The sequence below is a fragment of the Anarrhichthys ocellatus genome, unplaced genomic scaffold, assembly GCF_004355925.1.
Source record: "Anarrhichthys ocellatus isolate YVR2014 unplaced genomic scaffold, GSC_Weel_1.0 scaffold26, whole genome shotgun sequence".
NCBI lineage: Eukaryota > Metazoa > Chordata > Actinopteri > Perciformes > Anarhichadidae > Anarrhichthys > Anarrhichthys ocellatus.
The window spans coordinates 1,793,248-1,819,237 of NW_022280056.1; the positions used below are offsets into that span (position 1 = coordinate 1,793,248).

The following is a 25,990-nucleotide window of genomic DNA, read 5'->3' on the forward strand; positions in this document are numbered from 1 at the left end:
CGTTTTGAAGCTGGTTCCAGTGCCCACAGAAGCTGACTAATGAGTGTACTCACAGCGCTGTAATGAGTCAGCCAAGCGTTGGCTTTAACCAGAGCAGCGCCCTGAACCTGCTGTGTGTGTGTGTGTGTGTGTATGTGTGTGTATCAAGCTCTCTCCCTCAATTCCCAGCAGTCTCTGGCTGGCCTTCCAAACAGCCTTTCTCCAGTGATAAGTATCGCCTTTGCTTTTTAATTCTGCTATTTAAAATGCAAGTATGAGCCGTAATATCACCTTTGTAATAACGAGAAATTCTTGAGCCATACTGCAGAGCCTAAGATGAAATGGCATGATTAAACGATACATGGTTCTGTTTAAAACAAACATTTTCAGACTCTCAATGGATGACATGAAACAGAATTTCATATTTATTTCTTTATTTAGGATGTGGAAAATGTTCATCCCTGGTGATAAGTAATGCACTACAGATTCCTGACCTCAATATAACAGTTTGTATCTTCTCTATAGAGCTGGAGTGTCCTACAGAGTTCACTTAGCTGTTGCTCTAACAGATGAGATGAAGCCCTCAAGAGCTCACCGCAGTCAGCTCCTCAGAAAGAGAGAAATGTCAGCCGTGACTTTGAGGCAGGCTGTTTAAGTCTACCTCCATAATTATGATGTAAGGAAACCCAGTAATTAATAAAATATCAACCTGTGCATTTAGTATGTGAATTTAAAGACCCTATGACAACTCTTGAGGCTCCTAGGACTCTTATTTTCATGCATTTTTAATTGCTGGTAAAATTAAGGGAAGAGGAAAGAAAACAGACCAACATGAACTCCACAAAAAGCCTTTACATGTAATGCAGAGGCAATATACAGCAATTTAGTGTGGCAGGAATCCAGCAGAACTCCTCGGGTGCCTCTTTTATTTTCATAGAAGATCCAGTGACGGTAATGAATCATAGTTAAGAACATAGCGCTGTGTAAGCCTGCAGTTTATTGAACAGTCAGCAGCTCATTGCTTTTGATTCTCGGGAGTGTCATTGTAATATATTATAGTCCACACACATTGACAGTTCTCTGACCGATCCTTCTCCGGCATTCCTTCCCCTTCCACATTTTAGACTTCATATCTCTTCAGCTGGGAGGAACAACAAGCAGCAAACAGACCCGAGGAGCCATCCTTTGGAACGTGAAAGCAACGACCTTGACTCATGTTATCCTCCTGTGTTGGGTTTCTGTGGCTGAAGGCAGGAATTTAATCATTGCATTCCTTTGTCTGTAGAACAGGTTCACTCTGACATTCTGGTGAAGGACGAGATATTATTGGAGGCAGTTATCAGGTCTTGCACAGAAGCAGAACCCCCTCAGTTTCACTCAACTGCATCGTTTATCATCGGATGATTGATACTTATATCCGCTGCTCTTAATTCTACTCAACGACCACCGTTAACGGCGGAGCAGAGAGACGGGATGGCTCTGTGTTGTTGATTAGTAATGACCTTATGTGACACTGACAGCACCTGAAGATACTGATGTTGAAGAACAGATATGTTGTGAGGAGGCCAGAGAGTGTTAGCGTGTGCGCTTCAACATGTCAATGATGGTCGTGAATTGTTCTTGGTCATCCCATGCAAGTGCTTGTTTCAGCAATTGAAGCAACATGGCACTCAAGAGGCTTTTTAGGCTCCTGTATGCAATTTAACCCAAACTATAGGTTTGTTCTCGATGTTGCTGCATGGTAGCAACTTGCCAAGTAAGCGCTTTCTGCAGAAAAAGGTGGTTTACTTCTAAACTTTATGAGCTCTAACATTATACTTGTTGTGGCTGTTTGTTGACTAATCCTCTGTAATATTGCTTATTCTTTTTTACTGTGACTGGGATCATATGTGTGGAAACCAAATCGTAACACAGCATGTTATTCTGAATCTAACATTTTAAAATACATTCTCATAATCAACTGGTGATAAAAGCATTGCTTTAAAACATTTGTTGTCTTGCGCCCTAAAAATAAAAACCAGCAATTGTTTGTTTATAAGAGAAACCTAACTTCACCCCGACATGTCTATCATAAAGAACAGGTTTAATCCTTCAAACCTACAGCAGCTCTCACTTTGGGCTTGATCTACAGTTCTGCAAACAAATATCACAACAACAAAAACACTACTCATATCCAAGGAAGTGGAAGTCTGAAGCAGAATATTGAGAAATCTGGAAGAAGACTGCGGTGTATCAGCAGGCTCTTGATGTTCATATCTGCGGGGCACTTGGCTGTCAGCACTGACTGTCAGCATCTTATAAGATAGTGATGGCTTAAGATGGCAACAGTTGGTTCTCCACAGAATGAAAAGGATAAAAGCCAGGAAGAACTGCATTTCCCATGTGCACTTGCACAACATACTGCAGGTGAAGTCTATGTGGTCCCATCTTGAGGTTTGGGTTCCCTTCTGGCAGACATTGGCCCTGATGAAGTTTGAGACAGCACACTTATTTCTAAATACTTGCATTGTTCACAAGTGTGCAGAGGCTTCTCTCTCAAGAACTGTATTTAAATTGTGTCAGACTCTGGATTGTGTGAAATAGTTCAGAAGCATGTTGCTGCCACCAGCTGCCCATCATCCATCCTCGAACGCAGTCCAGGACATAATGCTTCACAGTCTGCAGAGTGCGAACACACAGAGCTGCATGTTGAACAATGAGGTCCACGCATTACATAACATACCAGGTGCTACTCCTTCCGCTGCTCTCCCTTCAGTTCGCTCAGCATGAATTTTTCCTCTGGTGATGTTCACAGTGGGGGATTGTGTGGCTGAGCTGGTCCATGCTGGTCTTTGATGCTGTTACTGTAATGACTGTGAAGAGCAAAAAGCTGGTTTGTGGTGGAAATAAGATCATTCCCTACTTGTAGAAGTCTGAATAAAATCCTCAGCAAATAGCAGAACAAATATGCAGCATTCTTTGCGATTGTTGTCTTACAGGGCTAGTGAGTCGCATTTAGGGAGATCTATTGGCAAAATGAATATAATATTAATAAGTATGTTTTCTTTGGGGTATAATCACCTGAAAATAAAGATTGGTGTGTATTTGTTACCTTAGAATTATCCGTTTATATCTACTTAGGGAGCTGGTCCTTTTTACGGAGTCTGATATGTCACCACCATGTTTGTACCGTAGCCTACAACAGACGAGCCGAACACTGGCTCTCGACAGAGCCTTCAGCGGTTTCATGTCGGACACCCGACTACGCACATGATAGAACTTTCAGTTGGTTGGAATCTGTAACCTCACTGCCATGCTGCCGAATCCTAAACACTGGCCTTTAGAAATGTAGAATGTAAGCAAGCAGACACAACATCTATGTGGTGCATCTCTCCAGCCCGAGCAAATACACATATTTGATTATTTGATATTTACAAGACTCCCACAATAAATGTAAAATACTGTCATATCTGCACACATACTGAACTGCACGGGGCCTGTTTGACTCCCAGTTATGCATCAAATCACACAGAGGGGCGTGGTCTGTTGTCTCACTGCGCGTGAAGACTGATTAGAAAAAAAAGAAGAATTCAACCCCACCTGACATGCAATAAAAGTGGCTTTAATCAGTGTCGTCCCATCCTGAGACTCCTCTGCCAGGTATTATCAAGCCCACAGAATGCAGCGAGACAGTCAATCCCACGCCTGCTGTGCTCAGCATAGGGATGTGTGAGCGCAATCTAAAAGCTGTTCCACTAACTCAGACAGAGCATCTATAGAGTCCTGTTCCTGGGAGCATATCATTTCCCAATTCAGCATATTGGCCTGTTGTGTAATTAATCTTAATTTAGGGGCAGGAGGTGGCAGGGGAGGGTGTTATATGGAGGCCTCAGAGATTGGTCTGCTGTCAGGTTGGACCTGCAGTCTTTTAATAAAGAAGAAAAGAGAGAAGTGAACAGAATCGGTCGCCATCAAGGAATGCAGAGGTGGAATGATTTACGGTGACTTTTGTGATCTTGATGTATGCAAAAGTGGAAATAAGTTATTTTAAGATATTATGCTTGCTGACTATTCTGATAGGCTATACCTCCATTGGCAATGATTATAAAGCCCTATTTATTCTTTTTCTGTCGAGGTTATTGCTTCATAAATCACTACTGGTGTTATTGTTTTGTTTCCCCAAAGAAAACAGAGAACTATATTTAAATCAGGTGTACACTCACTTATTTATGACTATCACCACCACAACAAAGGTGCCTTATAGCAATATTTTCATAATCATACATAACCTCAAAAACTGATCCTGAGATGACATGAGCATGGTTTTAAGGAGAAACATTACTGCCATGTAGCTTCAATCAGGTTTGTATTTATCTTTACTAGAAACGTTAGAAAAGAAATGGTTTAGTCTTCCTATTACGCCATTTAATACCTCAACACACTGTAAATATCTGAGCAGACAGGTGTATTTGAAATATAAACTCTGCTACTGAGATGAGACAAAAGCACATGGAGGTCAGTGTGCTGCTGAGACCAATATGACCCCACACGGTAACACAGTATCAGTTAGGAGCCAAATAGATGAGTGTAGCGTGAAATATGGTTCGCTGCTCAGGGACTGAAGTCAAACTGGTGTTCATGTTTAATTGCGGCAATTTATTTATTTAAATCTGTGAAAGAACACAATGTGCTGCAGGATCCACCGTCAGGTATTTTAATGACCCACAGCGTAAGGAGAGCAAAATAATGCTAATGAGGACATACACTGAAATCACTGAGCAGGTTTCAAAACACTTTCCGCACATTAGGAACGACTACAGGGAGCTTCTTTGAACATTTGAATTGCCCATCTGTCATAACCCTGATTTAGGCCACATGCTCCTGCTCCGACATAATGAATGCGTTTCTGATATTACAGAGATTATCAGGCTGATCCTTTCACAAGACAGCAGCTGGTTATTCTCCGACTTCTACCCCATTCTCAGGTTCGAGCTGGAAATCCCCATGACATGTTTGAAATATCAAGCAGTTCAACACTTGGCGTAATTGTGCATGTTTGCATTGATGGGCTGGCTGTTATTTCACTTGGATATGATATGCAGGATATGTCGTGTGGGGGGTATTAACTTCTAACCTCACTCTATCTCCTCCTGCCTCTCCTGCTGTCCTCCCTCCTCCTTTCATCTCTCATCTGCAGTTCCCGGCTGATCTGCCACCATCTTTAAAGTCGCTGTGGATCTTAGCGAATATTCATTGCTCAGCAGCTATGGATGAACTGATCCTCACACCCTGCTGCTGTGAAGAGGACAGGTGAGCGTGCAGAGAAGCCCACAGTTTTACCCACACGCTGGCAGATTTATAAAATACTATACCTCAACACCAGAGGAAGGGCTCAGTAAATAATAGAAAATACCATTTCCCTTGTGAGCGTGGAGGTTCGGATGAGACAACCTTTGTTTTCTGTGACAGCAAAAGCAGAGGTTTTTATTTCAGTTACCTCGAACACGTCAGGTTTCATTTGTCCAAACATTGGTAACACACAGCCCAGAATACTCACAAAGATCTGATGTAAGGCATTTCAAACAAGATCGGCCCTTTCGTCTAATCACAGTCTTGATTGTTATTGATCTTCGCTCCTCTCTGCAAACAGAGGTCCGGGACTATTTTTTATCATTTCACAGTGAAGCAGCTTCTATATTCTGAATGTTTTGGTTCAGTAGAGGCCACTTGATTATTTTCTGATTCACCATGTGATTGGTGTGGATGCAGTAAAAGCTTTGGCTTTATTTAAGTGTTGCACGTCATCATAGTTAACAATGACTAAGGAGAACAGCCAGTTTGAACGAGGGTGTGATGTGAATTAGAAGCTGCTGTAAATCTTTTTTATCTGCCGAGCTGGAGGGAGTTTGCTGTACCATCTGAAAAGTTCCACAGCCCATTTATACTTAATGTGTCGTCTATTGTTTAGAATGCGTCGTGTTTCAGCTTGTTTTTGTTTTTTTGCTGTTGTAAAAAAATAAAATGAACATAGTTTTTATTTATTTTTAGGATGTTGTATTGAAATCTCACATATTTGTCACAGTCCAGTTGTGTTGTGCAAAATGACAATCCTTAATATTAAACGTAATGATTGTGAATTCATCAATTACCAGCCACAATAAGTAACAGACTGTATTCCATCCTGCAAACTATGTAGACAGCAACTATCCAGTCTCTCAGTGTTTCACAAGAACATGCCACATGGCAACAGAAGTGGTGTTTAAAACTGTTACCTGCATCACAATGTCTGGTTGTCGCTTGTTTTGGTTGTCAAAATCGACATTCCATCGGTGGACTTAAGTTCTACAGAATTTTAACAGGATCGCGACCGTTTCAGAGCAACAAGTGTTTCCCTCGTCACTTTGAAACACTGCTGGCGTTTATGGCTGCCAGCTATTAAACGTGTTGTTAGACTGGACTGATCAAAACTGCTTGTATTTGTAGAGCCCATTTAAACATCTCAAAATTCAGAGTTTATGTCATAGTATTTGAACGCAGATAACGTAATTGGAAGCATTTAGTGAGCATTTTATGCTCGTAATGTCACGTTCTCCACCAAATACCCTGACAAGCTGCACTCCACTCATAGTTTACAAACTGTAAAAGGGTCTAAAAAAGTACAGACATGATGCTGCTCCTCTCAATCAGCAGACATTAGTCTTCTGTGCAATGCCCTCTCATCCTTTTCGTACAAGACATGAAAAATGAAAAGGCGACCTAAACCTCTTTACGACTGTTTGCCTCAGTGTCTTGGTTCATGTTTGTTTTTAGTTTCAGTGTGATAGCGCTGAGGTGGGGGACATGCTCCGGTGTTTCTAAGGGCAGTGGCCCATCAGCCTTCGCTTCACGTCCCTCCTACGGACCTGTGTCCCTTTGACATGTTATTTACCAGACTGCTGTTCTTTAACGCTACACTAAAGCGAGACGGGAGAAGGAGGCGTGTTCTCATCGACTGCGCTCCCTAAAAAGAGACATAATGCCTGTCAAGCATTAGACCGAGCTTTTCTGAATAGTAATAATAATACGGAATAGATATTAATATATCCTGCTCTTGTTTCTGCTGCGGCTAATTTAAGATAATGAGGTTTTTTCTGTCAAACCACTCACAGTGCCTACAGCCACAAAGGTTAATCTGTAATAATTACTGTAACTGGATAGCAAAGCAAAACATTAGATTCATAATTGGAATTGAAATAATGATATTTGTGAGGTGCATGCACACAATGATGTTACTGCCCCTGACTACTGAGTGAGGGGGGAGGGGGAGGGTCTGCCCACATGCCTGTAGCAGCAGTCAAAGCATTTCACTTTCACTGGTTTCAATGAGGGCTCATGCCTCATGGTGTGTTACTGTTAGTGCTTCTGCACCAGGAACCACCGGAGGAGAGCTGGTGGTCCGAACAGCTACATCCATTTACAGGTTGCATTCTAAATTACTGTGACTCGTCGCCTTGCATGCTCCTGTTGATTGTGTTTTATCATTTAACAAGTTATCATTTCTGTAACACTTTAACTCCCCCATATAGCATTCATAAGCAGGATAATAAACACCACATCAATGGTTTATAACAGACATGAGGACATTTTAACTGTTTATTTCATTGTACAGGATTTGCCATCAATTGTTACTTCTTTTATGAAGACATATGTTCACTATTGTGCTTTACGATTCATTGATTTATTTATTCATTTTATGTTTCTACACCAGCCTCCACTTAAGGGTGCACACAAGGAGAGTTATAGTTTTTGACCAATGCATTAATAAATGCTTACAGCTACATTATAGTGTATAATAAATCATTTTGTAACATAATATATCGCCTATAAATGCTACAAAAGTGGGGAATTAAAAACACAGAGTGACCATTGTTCAAAGTTTTGGTAAAATGAAGAGTGGTTTGGTTTGATATGTCTTTAACAACTAAAATATTGCATAAATTGCTTCCTCACAAGCTTGTATCTTTAGCTGAGTCCAGCTTACATCTAAAGCGGAAAATAGATCTCAGCTCCTAATGGAGATAAAAGCGTTTCAAGGCCCATTTGCTGTATAATAATTTGCAAAAGACTCAATGAGTGTTTAATTGGTTGAATTTAAAATCCCACTTCAATAAGATGCAACTATGAAGCTGCGAGTGCTTCAGTGTTGCTTGTTTTGCTGCTCGATTAAGCTGAATGGCGACCATTAGCCTCTGGCAATCGACGAAAGCAGTTTGACAGGAGGCATAATGATTGTAATGGGGGAATATTCATCATTATTATTAGCACCAGTAGATTTCCTCTTCACCAGTGGAAAAACAAGCTTAGATTTAACTTCGTTGTACAGAAACTCAGTCTCACGTTTACTTTCTCGAGTGATGGATGTTTGATGTTTGATGACTTTCTCAACTTATCTCCATTTCCAATCGACAAGTGTTTAATCAGAGAATAGAATTATTCCACTCCTCAGTTGCAGCTCACAAGCTTGTTAAAATGTCCGCCACTCTTGGTATTCTGGGCCGGAGGGTAAGTAGGCCTATCAGGAATTGTCAGTCAGTATCACGGCCACTTTCTGTGCTCGCCGACCCATGTGGGGCCACATGGCGCATAACAAAGAGCCCCCCCCCCCCCCCACCCGTACTTCCCTCACATCCCTGCAGCACTCGCAGCCTCTGGATTCCTCTCTGGAGTCGACAGCCCTCCCTCCTCTCAGCAGGAAGGATGCCAGTGATTTTGGCAAGGATGCACTGGTTGAGAAAAAAAAATTAAAAATATAAACAACAAAAAGAAACAAACACATAAATTCATCATGCATGCTGCAAGTCACACCACTTTTGCAATCAGAAGTGTGAAGCGAGAGCAAATGAGCAGCCTGTGTGTGGCTTGTGTGCAGTCAGAGAGCTGCAATCTGATTCCTACAGCAGCATACTGCATGTTCCTCCAGGCCAGTTTGTGTGACACATAAATATTCCATTACCCTCAGATTAGCATCGTTTCCACCGGATCTGCATCGACCGGATATTTATTATAAACCAAGGATCAGTCCGCTCTTTTTTTCTCTTTGTGTCCATAAAGTGTGAGGGCTTTTGTGTGTATGCAGGTGTCCAATATCCAACATCATCTCTAATACATCGTTCAATTGTTTTAATGGGTTCCAGTGATAAGACTGTGTCTTTGGTTTCTGAGTGCTTTGGCTCAAACTCTCATTCAACTTGAGACATTCTCATTCACACCAACTGGAGCGAGGGTTTGGTGCACAGACTGGGCTGGATTTACAACTTCTCCAGCCTGTCGCGTTTTTTAAACACGTTGAATAGTGATGATAAAACTGCCAGCGAGTTTGCCAGAAGCTCTCGGTTTCTGGACATGAGGAGACTGGAGGTTTTGGTACCACAGAGCCAGCCAGCTTTCCTTACAGCCTCCAAACAAAATGCAGCCCAGAGGACAGCGACTGCTGTCAGACCGACCTGACCTCAGTGACATCTGTGGAGTTCGTCTCTGGACCGAGTGATTGAAACTCTTTCTGAAGATACAATAACTCACTAACTCACCCCAGTCAAGGTCACTGCTGCACAAGATGACGCCTCATCATCGACCACCAGCTAGTGCACAGAGGTTACTGATGGGCTTAGAATAAGCAAAACAGCACACAAGTGGTTCTAACAGGAGAAAGTAGTCTGTGAGAGACACTACATTTACATTGTCAAGCTTGCCACACGGTGCTCACAGAGTACACTCAAATAACTCTCACACATCAACCTGCAATCGCTTTCACACAGTTTGGTGTGACAGTGATTTACAGAATTACCTCTCTCTCTTCCTGTTGTTGAAATAAATACACAAGCTTTTGGAAAAGTGTTGCACCTGCCAGATGTTGCTACAACTTACTTCCTGGCAACATACAAGAAATGTTCTCAGGCAGAGTGGGAGGTTATAACCTCAGTGGAAAATTAATAAAAAAAATGAAAAAAGCTTCTGTCGTATGAGATCATTTCTGAAGATATTTTGAATATAATCTTACAACAACACGTGAAGTATTATCACACCCACATTATTAGTGGGCTGAGTTGATCAGGAACATCTCTGTGTATTGCTGAGTTGCCTGTCCGTTTATATGTATGTACGGTAAGTGGATTCTAAAAACACCAAATGTTCCAAAAGCTTGACTGTATTCTAAATGCATGAATTCATTGCAGACCTGTTATCTTATACATACAAATAAAGCAGTCACCTTAACTGCCCAAAAGTACTAACTGTACCTGCCACTGTTGCCAAGCATCCATCCAACTATTACTGCTACTGTACAGGAAACGGCTTAGTAATTGTATTGTAGTAAAACAGCCAAATCCCTGCAGATACTGTACGGTGCTATCAGGGAGCAGATGACTTATTTGCATCTTTCTTGGCATTGATATTACAATCACACACTTAATGGCAGGTTGTTTGAAATGTTTCTTAGGGAAGCCTGAAGCATAAATATTCTTTGAACACAAAAGATCAATTGTGTCCAATGATCAAAAACTGCAGTGCTGCACTGACTCCCTTTGAAGCTTAAGGCCGTTCTGCTGAAGGCTCCTGATTTCAAACATTTGCTGATTCAGTGACATTTCACAACCCCTGCACTGAATAATCACGATGTAGTTTGAATAATGCAAAGAATCACAAGGATAGCATCTCACAAACACCGCGCTGCTCATTCCTCTATGAAATAGTTATGTTTGATGCGAGGGATGAGAAATAATACACATGCAATTTTATTCCCTCCAACCGTATGGACAAGTCTCAGTTTAACTGCTGCAGTCAAACTCCTCTGCTAACAAGTAAATGTGTGATACATTAGTGAATATACATTCATAATTATTCCTAATTACCAGTGTTAGTCCTCCCATTTTGAATGTCAGCTCAGTGGCTAACACATTAAAGTTTGTGTCATTCAAATGTCTATCATTTTGTACCAACTAATTCTGCAAAGATTTCAATTTTATTTGCTGCTGTTTCTCCTTTCAGGTTGTGTTGTTGTGATGTTTGGAAATATGTAGAAATGTCACTCTTCAGTGTCATCATTAACGAACATCTTTGCAACGAGGAAGTAGACAGTTGGTACTGTAGACGTGCTTTGGTGGGAAAAAGCTCTGAAAGAAATTGTTCAAGTCTGTTGATTATCAGAAGTAACTTGAACATATGAAAAAAAATAGAAGGAATAGAAACATTTTTAGTTCCACAAACCAGCTGCTGCAGACGTCTCTACCTCAGCGGATCACACCGTAACCATCAGCATGACTAGATACTGTGTGGAAAATATATTTATTTGTGTATTTTGGGTGAACAGATCCTTCCAATGACACCTCGTCTAAAGGGAAGCTTCTCAAATGTGATACAGTTCATTATGGTGTGAAATACTGAGGTTTTAGGACAGAGTGGTGTTTTGCAATAATATACAACAAACTGAGTCTCAATGTTAAATTGCGGCTCCTGTCATCTTGACATGCCCTCTCTCTTTGGATGCTCATCAGGCGCTCCATGCAGCAATATGTGTGACCTTTACATGATGAACCGTGTGGGGCCACAGTTCCGACATGCCGTTTTGTCTTGGGAGTCTTTGGCAAAGAGGCTGAAGTCTCCTCAGTGCAGGAACGCCTGACAGAGTCCTGGGAGCTGTTTGAAAGGCCACTATCCATTTCCACAACATTTAACAAGCAGATTGGACGCATTATATTTGCTTGGCCCCATGAATCATCTCTGTATGCCCACATCATTCCCCTTTATTTGCACTAATGTGTTCTTGAAAAAAAAGAGAGATAACATAATTGATCTCATTGCTTGGCTTCAATTTCTTTGTCAACATGTCTTTCTAACATGATTGCTCTCATTTCTGTGAAGACACTATGAACCTTTGCTTATGTTTCTTAATTGCTTGTAATGTTGGAGATATAAAGAACTGAGCCTTATTCTGCTGTTGCACTTATTATATACTGGGGGCTGCGAGTAATAGCGTTAGATACATCTTATTATCAAGCGTTTCACATTCCACAGTTGTAAACTTAAACATTACAAAATGTGTCCCGGTTTATTTCCTGTTGCAGTGTATTTGAATGACCTCAGCTGATAGGAAGTGAACATCGACACAAGCTGTTTCCTAGCAATGCAATTCCGTTGAAATGTAAATGTGTATGCGTGTGTTTGTGTGTGTCCTTGTTGACAGTTCATCTGATCTACTTCACAGTTGGCGGGTGTTTTGCTGGGGACCCAACGATACACAGTGTCAAAGTTTGAACACAGAATGCATTAAATATGAATGAACTTTGAATAAACAAGTGAACAGCGCGCCGAAGAGCCGTCTGTTTTCTATTATAAAAAAAAGATCACTGCAGGAACAAAGCTCCCAGAGTCTGTTCTTGGACGTCACCTTTGCTGCCGGATGCTGGATATACTAAAGTTACAACCAAACTCTTTTTCACTTTCCTGGGGTAAACGATTGCTGTACCTGTTTTCTGAAACTTGAACCTATGAACCTCAAATTATTGTCACACAAAAAGAATGTGAACTGAGACCACTTGCTGTCTAAAAAGTAGGAGAAACAAGCCTTACTTACCACCAAATCTTTGGTAATAGTTGGCAGCAATAATACTATGTGATTTGCATTTTAATGACCTAGAACAGGCAAAACCTCCCATGTAGTCCTTGAATCTTGAAGTGCCATCTTCTGTTCTGATTCTTGCAGCGTATAAGTCATTTATTTTGAGTGAGAGAAAAACACATTTGGAACCATCTTCAGCTCCGACTCCTTCAAGAAGTGCCGAAGCGTTGGCGTGTCTCAAAGAAAAAGACATTCACTTCAAAGTCGAGCGAGGATCTCGGTCTGTGTCAAAGCACCAGCACGACTTCGAGAAACAGGGAAAAAACAGAAAATCAGCAGCAAACAGAATTGCACATACTAGTTCTTGACACTTTTGTGGTAAGGCATCACTCGACACTTACAGATAACACAGAGAGCAGGAATTTATTCAAACAAGCTGTGGTAACATTATGAAAATATCTTTCTCAGTCTGAGGTCTTTACTTAAAGATGTCTTCTGTCTCTTACTCTGCAATATTTACTAGTTCAGAAAGGTCTGTAATCGCTCAGTTATCCACCGTAAGTGAACGAGTCCGAAATGTATGATCAGAGTCCATTCATCACCTTCTATGGAGAACGTGTACCAATCTTATATACAGCCCTTCATATCTGTGGTTTTCTTGCTTTCTGTGTATAAATCAATGTTGATAAAATGAATTGACTGAATATTGTTGATGGACCACTTTTAATAATTCAGTAGACAAACAACTTTGATGCTGTAAGAAACAAAGGCTGACAATTCCAGTGGAGCTCAATGTGAGTCCCAGTTATGTCAGTACACATGAATAATCCTCTTACATTTGGAATCTGTGTAGTGCAACTTGTCATGCATTTCAGATTGATTCTTTTGTCGCCTTCAAATAGCTTTAGAGTGTCCCTGCCAACCACAAGCCATTAAGCTGTGCCCATTTCATGGGCCGGCAGAACAGACCAGCCTTGTTAAGTCTTTTACCTTTACATTCAAGTCATTCAGATGTAAATGCCTGTACGTCCACAGGAGGAGAACTGTTAAAACCTGGGGCAAATGTTCAATGAGTGATTTTCTCAAATTCACCAAGAAGACGAGGCTGGTAGAGTGATGTTTCAAACGGTGCATTAATTAACATACCATTTCCAGCTATTGTTTCTCCGAGCACATTGTTTTGAAAGACACCAAAATGAGGCGTGTGTCTGCGATGACAGATCACCCATCTTTTGTTGTTGCGGTAATCATTTACTGACAACAGAGACATTTGATATTGCCAAAGGTAAAATGTCTCCTATAAAATCAATGAATGCTGTGACCAGAAATGTCATACAGGGGAAAATTTCAGCTAGAGAGCCGATGGAGACTTAATTCAAAAGTATTTACACTAAACACTGGATTAATGCGATTCCCTCTTTAGAAGCATGCAGTAGATCCATGTTCATTGTTCATTCAGTGTCGCTTCACATTTTGAGTTCTCTAAAATTAGGTACAGTATCAGCAAACCCCCCCATGATCCCACGATCTATCCAGCAGCTGTGCAGTAAACTAAATCCACCTGCACATCTAAAGCTCACAAACAAACATAACATTTATTAGATCTGAGCAGAAACTGAAGTGTAAAGACGACACGCGACGTCACATGTGAATAACAGACTGTTTCTTAAGTCTGGGCTGAATGATAATAGTCATTTGTAAAACTGCAAATTGTCGTTTCTTTGGTACAGATTAAAGAAACTGTTGATAGCTGTGTTTTCTGTTACCTTTGGATAGACACAGACGAGCTGCTTCCACCTGTTCCCAGTCTTCTCTGTGCTAAGCTAAGCTCACCGTCTCCTTCTATCAACAGGTAGAAGAGTGGTTTCAATTCTTCCATCTAACTTTCCAACAGAAAGAATATTTCTCAAAATGGTTCTTGAACAAGTTAGGACTTGGGCAAAGTTTGTAGGGGACGTTCACATGACAAACCTTAGAGACTGCAGAGAATCAGTACATTTTTCATTTAATCTGTCATTTAATTTTGAAAGAAATCATTCAAACTTAAAACACGGATCTGTTTTCTTTCATTCTCAAAATCAGTGGAGAAACATGCATCCATATTCCACTTCTTAAATTAAAGAGATATAGACTCATATCGTGAAACATCCCAGAGGAAGAGTAATTAGAGAGCCGGCTGGAGTGAGAGGAAAGTATTTAAAAAATATTGAATATGCGAGTTGTGGGTTGAGGGCCGCTGTGAGGGGAGATGGTTAAAGAGAAGAGAAGCAGTTAGACTGATACTGACTGAATGAGCCCATTTCCTCTGAAAGCATGAAAGTAATGACACAATGGAAAAGCTTTGATGAGTCACATTACACTAAACCAGAGCCAGTGTGATTGCAAAAAGCTTCGCTACAATCTATGATGATTTCCCTCTGAGAATCTGGCAAGCAGAAGCAATCTCTGAGGCTTTGCATTTTGCTCTGATTATTGTCTTCTGTTCTCCAAAGTAAAGCCATTAGTTCCACAATTACAGAGAGTTATATTCAAAAAATGATTCACCATTTTTCTCCAGAATGCCTGCACGTTAAGGGAAAATGAAGCATTATAGCAACAGATCACGTCCTCCATCCGTGTTCACAGCGCTGATGGCATTTTACTCACACCCTGAAAACAACAGTGACAGCTTTATGGCTCCATTTCATTAGAGATGCCGTCATAAATCCCAAACTTCCGTTAATAATTACATCTGAATAAGCAACACAAATGTGCGGTATCGATCAAAAAGCCAAACACAAGCGTTAGTCTTGTAATATATTGCTGTAACACATACACTATGAGGGTTTAAATACAGTGTCTCTGCAAACCGTTAATCTTATCATGTCTACAGGGGCTCACGTACCTGAGGTGAAGAAGAAGAACAGACAGATAATGAACACAAAATCTGGCCTTTCATCCAGAAAACAGGGAATAGTTGCACCTGCATGCGGAACGTGTGCCTGACTCGGCAATGGCGTTCAGATTACCTGCTTACTTTTCCATTTTTCACCCATTAGTAGTGAAGTGAACTCTCTGTGTTCTTCAGAGTGAAGTAGTATTCATTTTCACCACCTGCTGGCAGTCTGAAAGTTTCAGGATCTGTGTGCTTGAGCTGCTTTCAGCCGAGGCCGGCAGGCTCTGGGATTTGAATGACAAAAGTGGTGAAAGTTTGGGTAAGTGCCGGTCATTTGGCAGAGCTCCTTATTGTGCTCTGCTCTCCTGAACACGCCGTTGGGCACATTCCCTCAGTTGAATAAGGACTTAATTATCTAAGTTTCAGACTCAGTCTGACTGAATTCATCAGGCTTCCTGCAGAGGACGTCTGTTATCACTGCGGACCATTTCTTGTCCTTTGGGGGTCCCCTGGCAATGGAAGGCAGTGGACACTGGACAGCTCTGTGACTTGCAAGGCTGCAGCCTTCATAACAGTAGCTTCACCATTTGTCTTCCCGTTTGATTTCACTAACAAAAAAGCATTTCATTATAATGCTGTTTAGCAGATATCGCAGCACAGGACTGATAGGGTCACTTTAACAATGTATTCTGATATAATTACTATTACCTGTTCGTGACTAACCTAATCCAAGTACCGCAACATTGACAGAATGTAACTTGATCACTCTCCATTACTTTTTGGACAAGATTCAAGAAATATTATTTAGCTTGTTCAGCAGGGGAATCACATGACAGTATAGTGCAAGTTCTGCTGTCCGGCTGTGAACATGCTGCCATCATCCAAGCACTCAGATCATTTGGCACATTAACGTTGCAGATTTTAACCGGGAGCAGCAGCATTAGATCCCATTTAGATTAGATTGAATGAACCAAAGTTCTTATGACGGAACTTTTTCCTCCAATGAGATTCCAGCTGACAAAATTTCCAGATATTTCTGCACATCCAACATTTTTCATTTACATTCTCCAGCTTTGATTCATGTCCATGGAAACAGTAGAGAAATGCTGTGTTTTTTTTTATCAATAACACTTTTGTATGATTTGTGCCTGCCTTACCTTTGTGAAGGTAAGGCAGGCAGCACATGTTCAACAGACCAGAGGAAATGAGTTTTAGGGGAAAGGTTTTCACATTGGTTATTAGTACATATGCTGGTTGTGTGTGTGTGTGTGTGTGTGTGTGTGTGTGTGTGTGTGTGTGTGTCCCAAACAACCTGCATGGCCTCTTTAATGGGAATCCTTTCACTAGTGCGACACTGAACTCGTCATTGCATGAAGCAGAATCCTGAGAAAGCATGCATCTGCAGAGGAAATAAATTCATGTTTTGGGTACATCTTTTAATTTAGAGGAGCAGCTTGAAGTATGATGCACAACATGTTCCTGGAAAAAAAAAAAACCTTGGGGAATTATGACATATTCAAAAGGTGCAGTGATGCAGGTGGAGGTTAGCTTAATGAGATTTCTGGAGGGGTTTGTGGCTGCCAAGTTTCAAATCATGCTCCTCTCATTGTCCGCTGGAGAAAAAAAAGAAACATCCTCATTATCCTCCATAGCTTTGGCTCATCACGGGGGCCAAGGAGATGTCTCGATATAAATACTTCAACACTGTACCCCACAGGGAGGACATCTTCTTGGAGAAAGTGTGTATTCCAGAAAGAAACAAGCTGCTTGCATTACATGTGTTACATCAGCAATCCAAATAGCAGCAAACTTGGTTCGTACAAGAAGTCGCTAAATATCATTAGATATTTTCTGCCTTTTTTCCATCTTTGTATTTGAGCATTTTTTATATTATCGATGAATGTTTTTAGATGAGCCTTTGTGCTTTTCTGGGACACGGAACATTTTCGGCTTTATTTCTTTCGATGTCATCCCGACAATATCGAGATTACAGACGCGAGCTTGTAAAGTGTGTGAAGCTTCAGGGTCGGAGCCTCAGTGGAATTTCAAATAGGTCTTCAAGGCAGGAGTTATGAAAGACCTCTGAAGCTTTGGAGTCCATAAGAGGCAACTGCAAAACATATACTCCAATGCTGCCTCGTTATTTCTTTTCATTTAATAAGAAGGAAAATAAAAGGTCTCCGAGGTAATTGATTTTATTGTGTACTGTTAGACATTTCTGATGAGTGGCAGAGGTGTATTTTACCTCAGACTCTTTCAAAGTTCATGACATTTACAACAGCTTCTTTGGTATTTACTCTGAAGTTTAGAATGGTCAGACAGCTTTTAGTTACCCAGAGGAAACCTGTGTTTCTTCATAATGAGGATACTTTATTTACATCGACGTGTGTTTTCATTGCCTCAGCTGCAGGTGTAAGATGGATGCCTTCAATGCTGCACGACAGCATAAACATTACGGCGATACACTACAGGCAATGGCTTTGTTTTTCATGCATCGGTCAATTTAGAGATTTGGTGTAATTTTGATTGGATGAAATGTCTTCTTTCAGACCAGTGGGAAGAAAACATCCAAATTACACATTTAGGTGTTTATTTGACCACTTTGTCTATTTACGTCTGTGGTTTTCTCCTACATTCGCATTAGATAATGCCTCATTTGTTTTCAACATGAAATTACATTACTTGCAATACCAAAAATAAATCTGTATGTAAGTAATGAACTGGGGAAGTTCTTATGGTTCTATTGGTTAATGCTTTCTCTTTTAACTTAAGTGTCTTCACATAGTAATTACATGTCTTTAAAGGCTGTTTTCTCAAACAGTTTTTTTTCTCAGACTCTGAGCCAGACATTTTCATTCCAGTTTCATTCCTATTTATAATTTAAAGGTTTTTACTGAGGAATTAGTTCATTCATCATTCATAGCCTGATTTATGAAACTTTTTCCTCCTGAAAACATGGCGAAAATAGTTTTTTTTTATGGCTGTTGACATTATTTTCAGATTTATTGAATATTTCAAAAGAGAAATCCAAAATCCCCTCTTAAAAACCTTTGACTCTAATAAGTCAACAAAGTGAAACAAGAATGTGAACCTTATCCAATGTTCACATTTGTGTTCCAGAAATGTGTGCAAATTGAATATTGAATAAGATAATGCCTCATTTGCATATCTAAACATTATTTTCTGAAAACGTTCTGAAAAAGTTTCGTGACAATATCTAGTTTTGACCCTATTTGCCCGGGATGTCTCCCCTTGAATAAGCACAAGCATTTAAGGAAAAGCATGTGCAGAACTTTGACAGCTGCCATTTCCCCCTCTGCAACATATGACTTTACCCATGAATACTACTAAAAAAAGTTCACCTAATATTCTTCAACTGAATTCACACGGAAAGTAACCACATGCAGGACTGATAACACATCAAAGTATTCATTGGGTATCACACAGTGGCAGCCCGGTGTTTTTTTATTTTCATCGGTGCCATGTCATCAAAGCCCAAAGCATTCTTGGGGAGAAGTTATAATTAACTGAGCTGAGATAAAGTGGCTAAACTGACGTGTCTGCTGATGGCTCAGTAAGAAGCAGGCAGCTGCAGACGGCATTGGCAGGTTAATCAAAAATGAATGTAGAGTGTCATAAATGACAGTTTAAATACTGCTGCTGGCCGCCGGACATGTACTGGAGGAGCACAGTTGGAATGCAAGTGAATATCTAATTTCCTTTATATGGAAGGTCACATTGTCACTTTTGCACATTAGTCTAAGTGTGACTGGATAGTGCTGCTCATTTCACAGGCCTGCAGCAGCGGATTAAACAATGACAGTGAAACACCTGTGGAAGAAGTCCCAGATATATTTTCATACCCTTAAATACCGCTTCATCATTACCTTAGCAGCTTAATTTGTCTGTTTCATCCAGGGTGCTTTGCTTGGATTATCATATTATCTCATCAATATGTCCATTAAATAACCTCATAGAGCAAAGTCTCTTGAATCAGGATGTACAGTTACAGTCTTATGATGTATTATGTCTTAACTAGTGTTAGTGAATGGTCAGATTAAGAGAATAGACCAACAACGTTCCTACTGCAAACAACTACATTTGCCATAAACAACAAGTACAAATCCGTCAGCACCACCAAAACAGTTGAAGGGACTGATAAAAGGAGAATGCCAAGGTCTCAGACCAATCAGGCTCGAATGTTAAACCTAGAACATGCCAGTTTCAGCAGTGGTAGAAGGTCATGTTGTCGTCAATTGAGTTAAATCTAAAACTGCATTCATACGGGACACAAGGATTACCTGGGGACGTCATTTAAAAATAATTGCAGAGGTCGTCTGTGTTCTTAATCCTGTGCTGATCTGACATCTGTGGTCCGTACCATAGACATTCCACTCAGCATGTCACAGAACGCAGATGCATCCATTCATTTGGGGATTTGTTGGATTATTATCATCATCATCATCATTTTTACTTTTTGCACAGATTCTTGGTGTTCTGCAGTTTTACTCCTCTTTTGTGTCGAGAACTTTTTGCAGATGAGTGGAAATTATTAATGACAACTCTGTTTGGCTTCAGGATGCAAATTCACAGAGGTTAATCTCGCCCTTCAGAAAGAGCACGATCACATCTATCAACAGAGGAATCTTGAAAGTTAATGAGATCAGTGACATGCATGGCAGCATTTGGTGAGGGACGTTTTATCTTCCAAGAGGCTCAATACAAAGTCTCTTTCTTAGTACTAGTATGTTATCTTTGAGATTTGGACCGGAGATGAGAGTGAATGTCGTGCCCTGAAGTCTGTATGTAGTTCTGTGTTTTTTAGGGTTTGTTCCCATATAATGAAACTGCATTGCCGGGGTTTACATTTGGTTTTGATGCATCACGGTGAAGTCAGCACAGTGAGGAGGTCAAGATGGTGGATGGGTCAAAAAACACAGGGCTTCCACCCAGGAGACTGCTGTGTGTGTCCTGTGTGACCCAAGTCATTTTGTATTGTTTCAATTTCACATTCATTTCAAGCCAAACCATGATATTTTTTACTAAACCTAACCAAATAGTTTTTCTTCTGTTTTGTTTTGTTTCAATGTATAACCACGTGTTTCAAACTGTTTATAACTGCAGCTGTAATCCAAGAGAAGGTACCATTCCTTCTAAACCGAATTGAGAGTGCAGCTTAGTTGTATGAGAACATCGTTTTGTAGGAGACAGGGTTGACACCATAAGAAGAAAACATTACTTTTACTCACGTGTAGGCAAGAAAAACACAAAATATCCCAAATAAATACTTGAATTCAAGACTTTTACCTTTTATTTCGATGATCACAACAAAAATACTGACACAGAAAGCGCTGAAGTTTGTCAGAGTTATAGCATCTGTTTTTAATATAGCTGTTCTTGTTTTCCTTTTCAGTTACAGTACATGTATTCAGTAAACCTGCCACTGTTGACCTTTCATCAACAATAAGGAGGAACACTTCTCCGCAGAATAATTGCCAGGCTGATTTCATTATTCATTTGACATTTTGGTGCAACTTGATGTTGAGAGCTCACTTTAACGGGAAAGCCGGCGGATCATTCAGAGCAGGAATGAATATTCTAGCGATGTCATTAGTGTAGGTCTGGCATGGCTTAATGACAGGAAGGCGTTGTGACGGTTGCTGGTTAATGACTTGGTTAATGAATCAATGCTGGTTGTCTGTTGATGAATTCATATGTCTTGTATGCGGGAAAGAAACGTGACTTTTGTATATATCTTTCAAAGAAATGGCACTTGTTATCAGATTGAACCAACCAAAATCCCATCATGATGTAAAACCATTTATAAGAGTATATTCTAATAAGTTGTATATTCTCCTATATTCATTTTTCAATGTATAGACAGCTCAATAAACTTGTTATTTAAACATTTTGCTGAAGGTGTCCTCATCTATGTTTCTCTAGCCATTTTAAAAACAGCTCTGTTTCTGTATAGCACTCTCATTCCCACTTGAAGTCCTGCCCCACAGTTTCAAAGAATTTGATATTAAATGGCCTATAAAACTCTTGCAGCTGCTCTATGACCTCCTGTTCGATCTGTACGTGAGTCCTGCCCTTGGATTTGCCGAGGCAGCGCGGCTGACTACTGCTCTCCGGCTTCTTCAGACAGGGGAAGCCTTTGGATCGATTAAAGTAGAAGTGCTTGTCTGTGATTATTCGTTTCAGTCCTAAAAAGTCCTGAACGCGGCCCATTTCCCCTGCCGGGTCCGTGATCAGCCGCTCCCCGCTCACGAAGTGCATCTGTGACAGGCGAAAGTACTGCAGCCAGTTCTCCAGGTGCAGGATGTACATCCCGATCCGAATGGCGTTCCAGGAAGAGTCGACGAGACCCAGACTTTTGTTCTTAAATGCCAGCTCTTCAAACGTGGGGATGTCGGGCTTCTTGGAAAGAGTCTGTGTGTAGTCGGAGATGGCTCTTGTGACTGGGTTGCGCACCACAACAATCAACTTGGTCTCGTGGGACATGCTGGAGATGCGTCTGGGTGCCTCTCTGGTGACAAAGTAGCTGGGCGTCTTCTCTAATGTGATCTGGCTGTCTAGTGTTCGAGGCATTAGTCCCCTTGGGAGAGAAAGGAAAGAATAAAACACACATAGATGAGTCAGCAAGAGTTGACTTTTCTGTCGCATGTGTACACAAAAATGTCAAAGTCAATGGAAAGCAAATCCCCACTTGTATCACAAATATCAAGTTCAAAACAACCACGTGTGTTGTGATGAATACACATTTACTATGCATCATATTGAGGCATTTAGTGTCTGACCAGAAATACAACAGTTAAAGAAAGAACAAAAATATGAGCAAATCAGTCAAAATGTTGCTATTACAAAAACAACTTTAAAGGGAAATCTGTAAGTGAAAAATGTTAACATCTGTTAATGAAAAGTATAATTACTTTACATATAACCAGTTCATCTTTGAGGAAATTACTGTTCCTGCGTTCATGAGATTGGACCGGGAGGACGGACGGACAAATCACAAAAGTATTTTTTTGAAAAATGTACTTCAAATATAAAATGTACTCAGGACCTGTTGTCTCTCCCTCTGAAGCAGCAAGAGAAGCCCACTATCGAGGTGTACTCACAAAGTGTGTGCTTTGGATTCAGGGCTCGGCCTCGGCAGGGGTTGGTGTACAACGTGTAAAATCTTGGTACTACAGACACTAGAAAATATAGTTTTATGATTTAAATACTTTCAATGGCAAACTGTATGTATGCATATATTATATCGCACATCCACAGAGTACCGAATACCTGCAGTCAAAGCCCAAATAAACACAATGTGAATATATATTTGTTAGATGAGGTGACAGGACAGCTTGTACAATCAAAACATGCATCATAATTATCATCATCATGCTGCCAAGATAATGGCTTTGCAAACTACAGGCAAATGTTTCTATTTGTCACATTTGTCGTGTGGGTTTTCCTTCCCAGTGTAATATGTCATTCTGCTTTGGCACTTTGGTCCAATAAAACTTGATAAATGAGCATCTGATGTTGGCTGTTGAGACAATGAATGGCTCTGCCACAATTCATCCACACTTTGTCACCTGTTTCCTGTTAAGGAATGAAAAAGGACGCCGCTGTGGCGTCAGCTGTGCTATGGTTTATTTGAACTTTTATGATTACAGAGGATATAGTACTTGAATCTCTCAATTTCACAGCATGTGAATCTGTTTATAGATTACAGGTACATTTCTGTGTAGTTCTGATGATCAAATACCACACTTCCTTTATTATTACTGGGGGAGGGCTTCGATTAAAAGCTAACCTTTCTCAAAGCTTTCTCTCTAAAGCTAGAGGTAGCCATAGGTTACCTCTAAAGTCTTGGAAATATTGATCCATTTAGTTTTATTTATGAATCCTGAGTTGTTGGCTCGGGTGCCTCAGGGCCACAAGGCAACTATTAATCTTTTATGAGAACAGCACCTTTTCAAGCAAACAGCTTTGCTACACACACACACATAACAACTTGCAGCCATTTTCCTTGAGCTGCAGAATCTGTGGCTGTGTGAGGAAAGCAGTCTTCGTTATCTGGCTTGTCGATTCCAAACATTTCCACCATGCTCAGAGATGAAGATTGTGTAGATGAGAGGACCCTGTACGCGCCGGTTCAAGACTGCAACTTGTCATACCGCAGAACTGGGCAGACAATGTGAACACATACAGTGAAAGGCTGCAGATGGTTCTGCTTAAAGTAGTATATACACAGCTGCCTGCTGTTGGTTATACAACCCTATATGGCAGTATTCTGTCGGCATAAATACACATAGCTTGAGGATACTGGGAATAAGGTGTTCATAAAAAGCTAATGATGTTACAGCAGGAGAGTTTTTACACCGCAATGTTCCACTCATACTGTTGTTTTCTCTGTTTTTGGTTGGATGCAGAATATGAAAACCAAAGTAGGTCTGGCCATCAGAAGAATCTGTAACATTTGCTAACTTACGTTGAGTTATTGATTTTTACAGCGGTGAGTCTCAGCGGTTAAATTACATGTTAAGTTAAACAGCACCGAAGGCACTGATAAAAGACAAGATGGAAATAAGGTTTAAAAAATGAAAAGACTATTATTAATAAATCATTGAGCTGTTATTTTCCCTACGAAAGATATCCAAAGGCTTTGACTTGAATGAACATACTTAAGACCCGTTTTACATCAGGTGTTATTAACATGACATTTGGATCTGGATAAGAACATGTTTGTCCCGTACACAATCATTGGAAAGTAAGAATTACTCTTTGTGTCGTCAGAATTTGATCCATTCTTTCCAATAACATTTGGAATGTGGAGTGTGAGAGGTAAACATGAAACTGTCAGAGTCAGAGTAAATATAGAAGATCCACAGTGTAAATGCAGGTTATTGTCAATGATGGATTAATAATTCCTCACAGAACGTATCTTCTTCTGAGAGTAGTTCTCTTGAAATAACTCAAAGCAGAGGACAAGTTTTTACCGTCGTAGTGATGCATTCATTGTGTCTTCAGTATCTGTTCTCAAACGGTTTCGATGGAAACAGAAATATTAGCAGTGCTGTGCTTCATCTGACTCAAATCTCTCCCCGTGGCTCATTAAGCTGATACCTATAGCCTCCGTGTCCTCGGTTGTCTAACTGCAGCCAAGGCAAACAAGGTGCGATCCAATGATCAAAGGATGTTCGTCTTTATTTTGATTGAAATCAGGGCTGTTCAGAAGGGATGCTTTTCATGTCGGCGGGAGCAGCCTGGATAACAACTTCCAAGTCGCCTGTCTTGGAGTGATGTTAATTTGGAACACTGGGGGGGGGGGGGGGGGGCTCGGTGGGGGGGAGAATGAAGGTGTACCTGTAATATCTACAAACATTTATTCAAACTAGAATTTGGCAGTTGGGTCTCATATTCAATTATGTTATCACAAAATCACCATCCACACATGCGCCATTCCTTCCCTGATTTTAGTGCCGCATTATTAACCTTTAATAGCCATGTGATAAAAGTAACAGAATGCAAGTGACGTGCAGACTTTTTAATTTTAATTTTAATTATTTTTGATAAATCATGTTCTTCGCTCACTCAAAGACACCTGGCAGCAGCAGCAGCCTCATTTATGTGTCTGCTCGTTATTCAGGCCAGGAGGGGAACACGTGATACCTGAGGCAGCTGTCTCAACCAATCGGCAGGATTTTTTTCTGCCCGTGCCCTCAAGAAATCTGAAAGCAAAAGATAAAATTGAGGATCTTTATGGCAGTGGGTGATTTCACTGAAAGCTGTTCCGTCCTTGCTCGGTAATGATTATTTGCACTTAGAAAATCGACATGATTGTAATACCAATGGAATCGCTTCGAGGGTAATCACCAAAGTTTCTGACACTTTAGCATATTTATCAGTATACAGGTATCAGAGGAAATAAAACTTTAAAATGTACTTTAATATGAACATCTTGCTCTGTGGGACACACACACACACACACACACACACACACACACGCACCTTAATTAACTGACATTTGAGTGAAGTGCTCTGATTGATTACCACCTTTTCACTCAGAGTCAATGCTACATTCCTTGGGGGTAATTTACAGTCTTCTTCCCAATCCTTGGTGAAACTTTAAGTCAGGATGCATTACTGGCTTGGCTGTGACATTTTAATCACTTCGGGAAAATGAACTCAGGTGTGAAAGATCAGCTCGATACTGTAGATGAGACCCGCTCCTGGTCAAATGAGAGGACTCGGTTGAAGGCTAATTTGTTTGGATGCTTCAGTATTGCATTTTGATGCTCTAATTGCACAATTATTGCTGTTAGTGTATGTAAACATTGCCATTCTGTGACATTGACTTTTAATGTATTACAGTTTTTATAATTGAAAACAGGGCTCATTTTGTTGACACTACACATACAACCACACACCTAAGTAGCAGAACACCTTAGATCTATTGCAAAATGAAACACCTCATTCAAAACTATACAATCATTTATGAAAACCCAATTTTGTTACTGTATGGGGCACACACACACACACACACACACACACACACACACACACAC

General features: G+C 40.5%; 1 protein-coding gene across 1 annotated transcript in view; it reads right to left on the reverse strand.

Annotated features, from left to right (window-relative positions):
• Positions 1–20,709: 20,709 nt before the first annotated feature.
• Positions 20,710–25,990, reverse strand: part of hs3st2 (heparan sulfate (glucosamine) 3-O-sulfotransferase 2) — a 19,638-nt gene continuing 14,357 nt past the window's right edge. Inside the window, exon 2 of the mRNA XM_031862327.1 lies at positions 20,710–22,023. Coding sequence (XP_031718187.1) covers positions 21,405–22,023 — 619 coding nt within the window. The 3' untranslated portion in view covers positions 20,710–21,404. The remainder of the gene's footprint in view (positions 22,024–25,990) is intronic.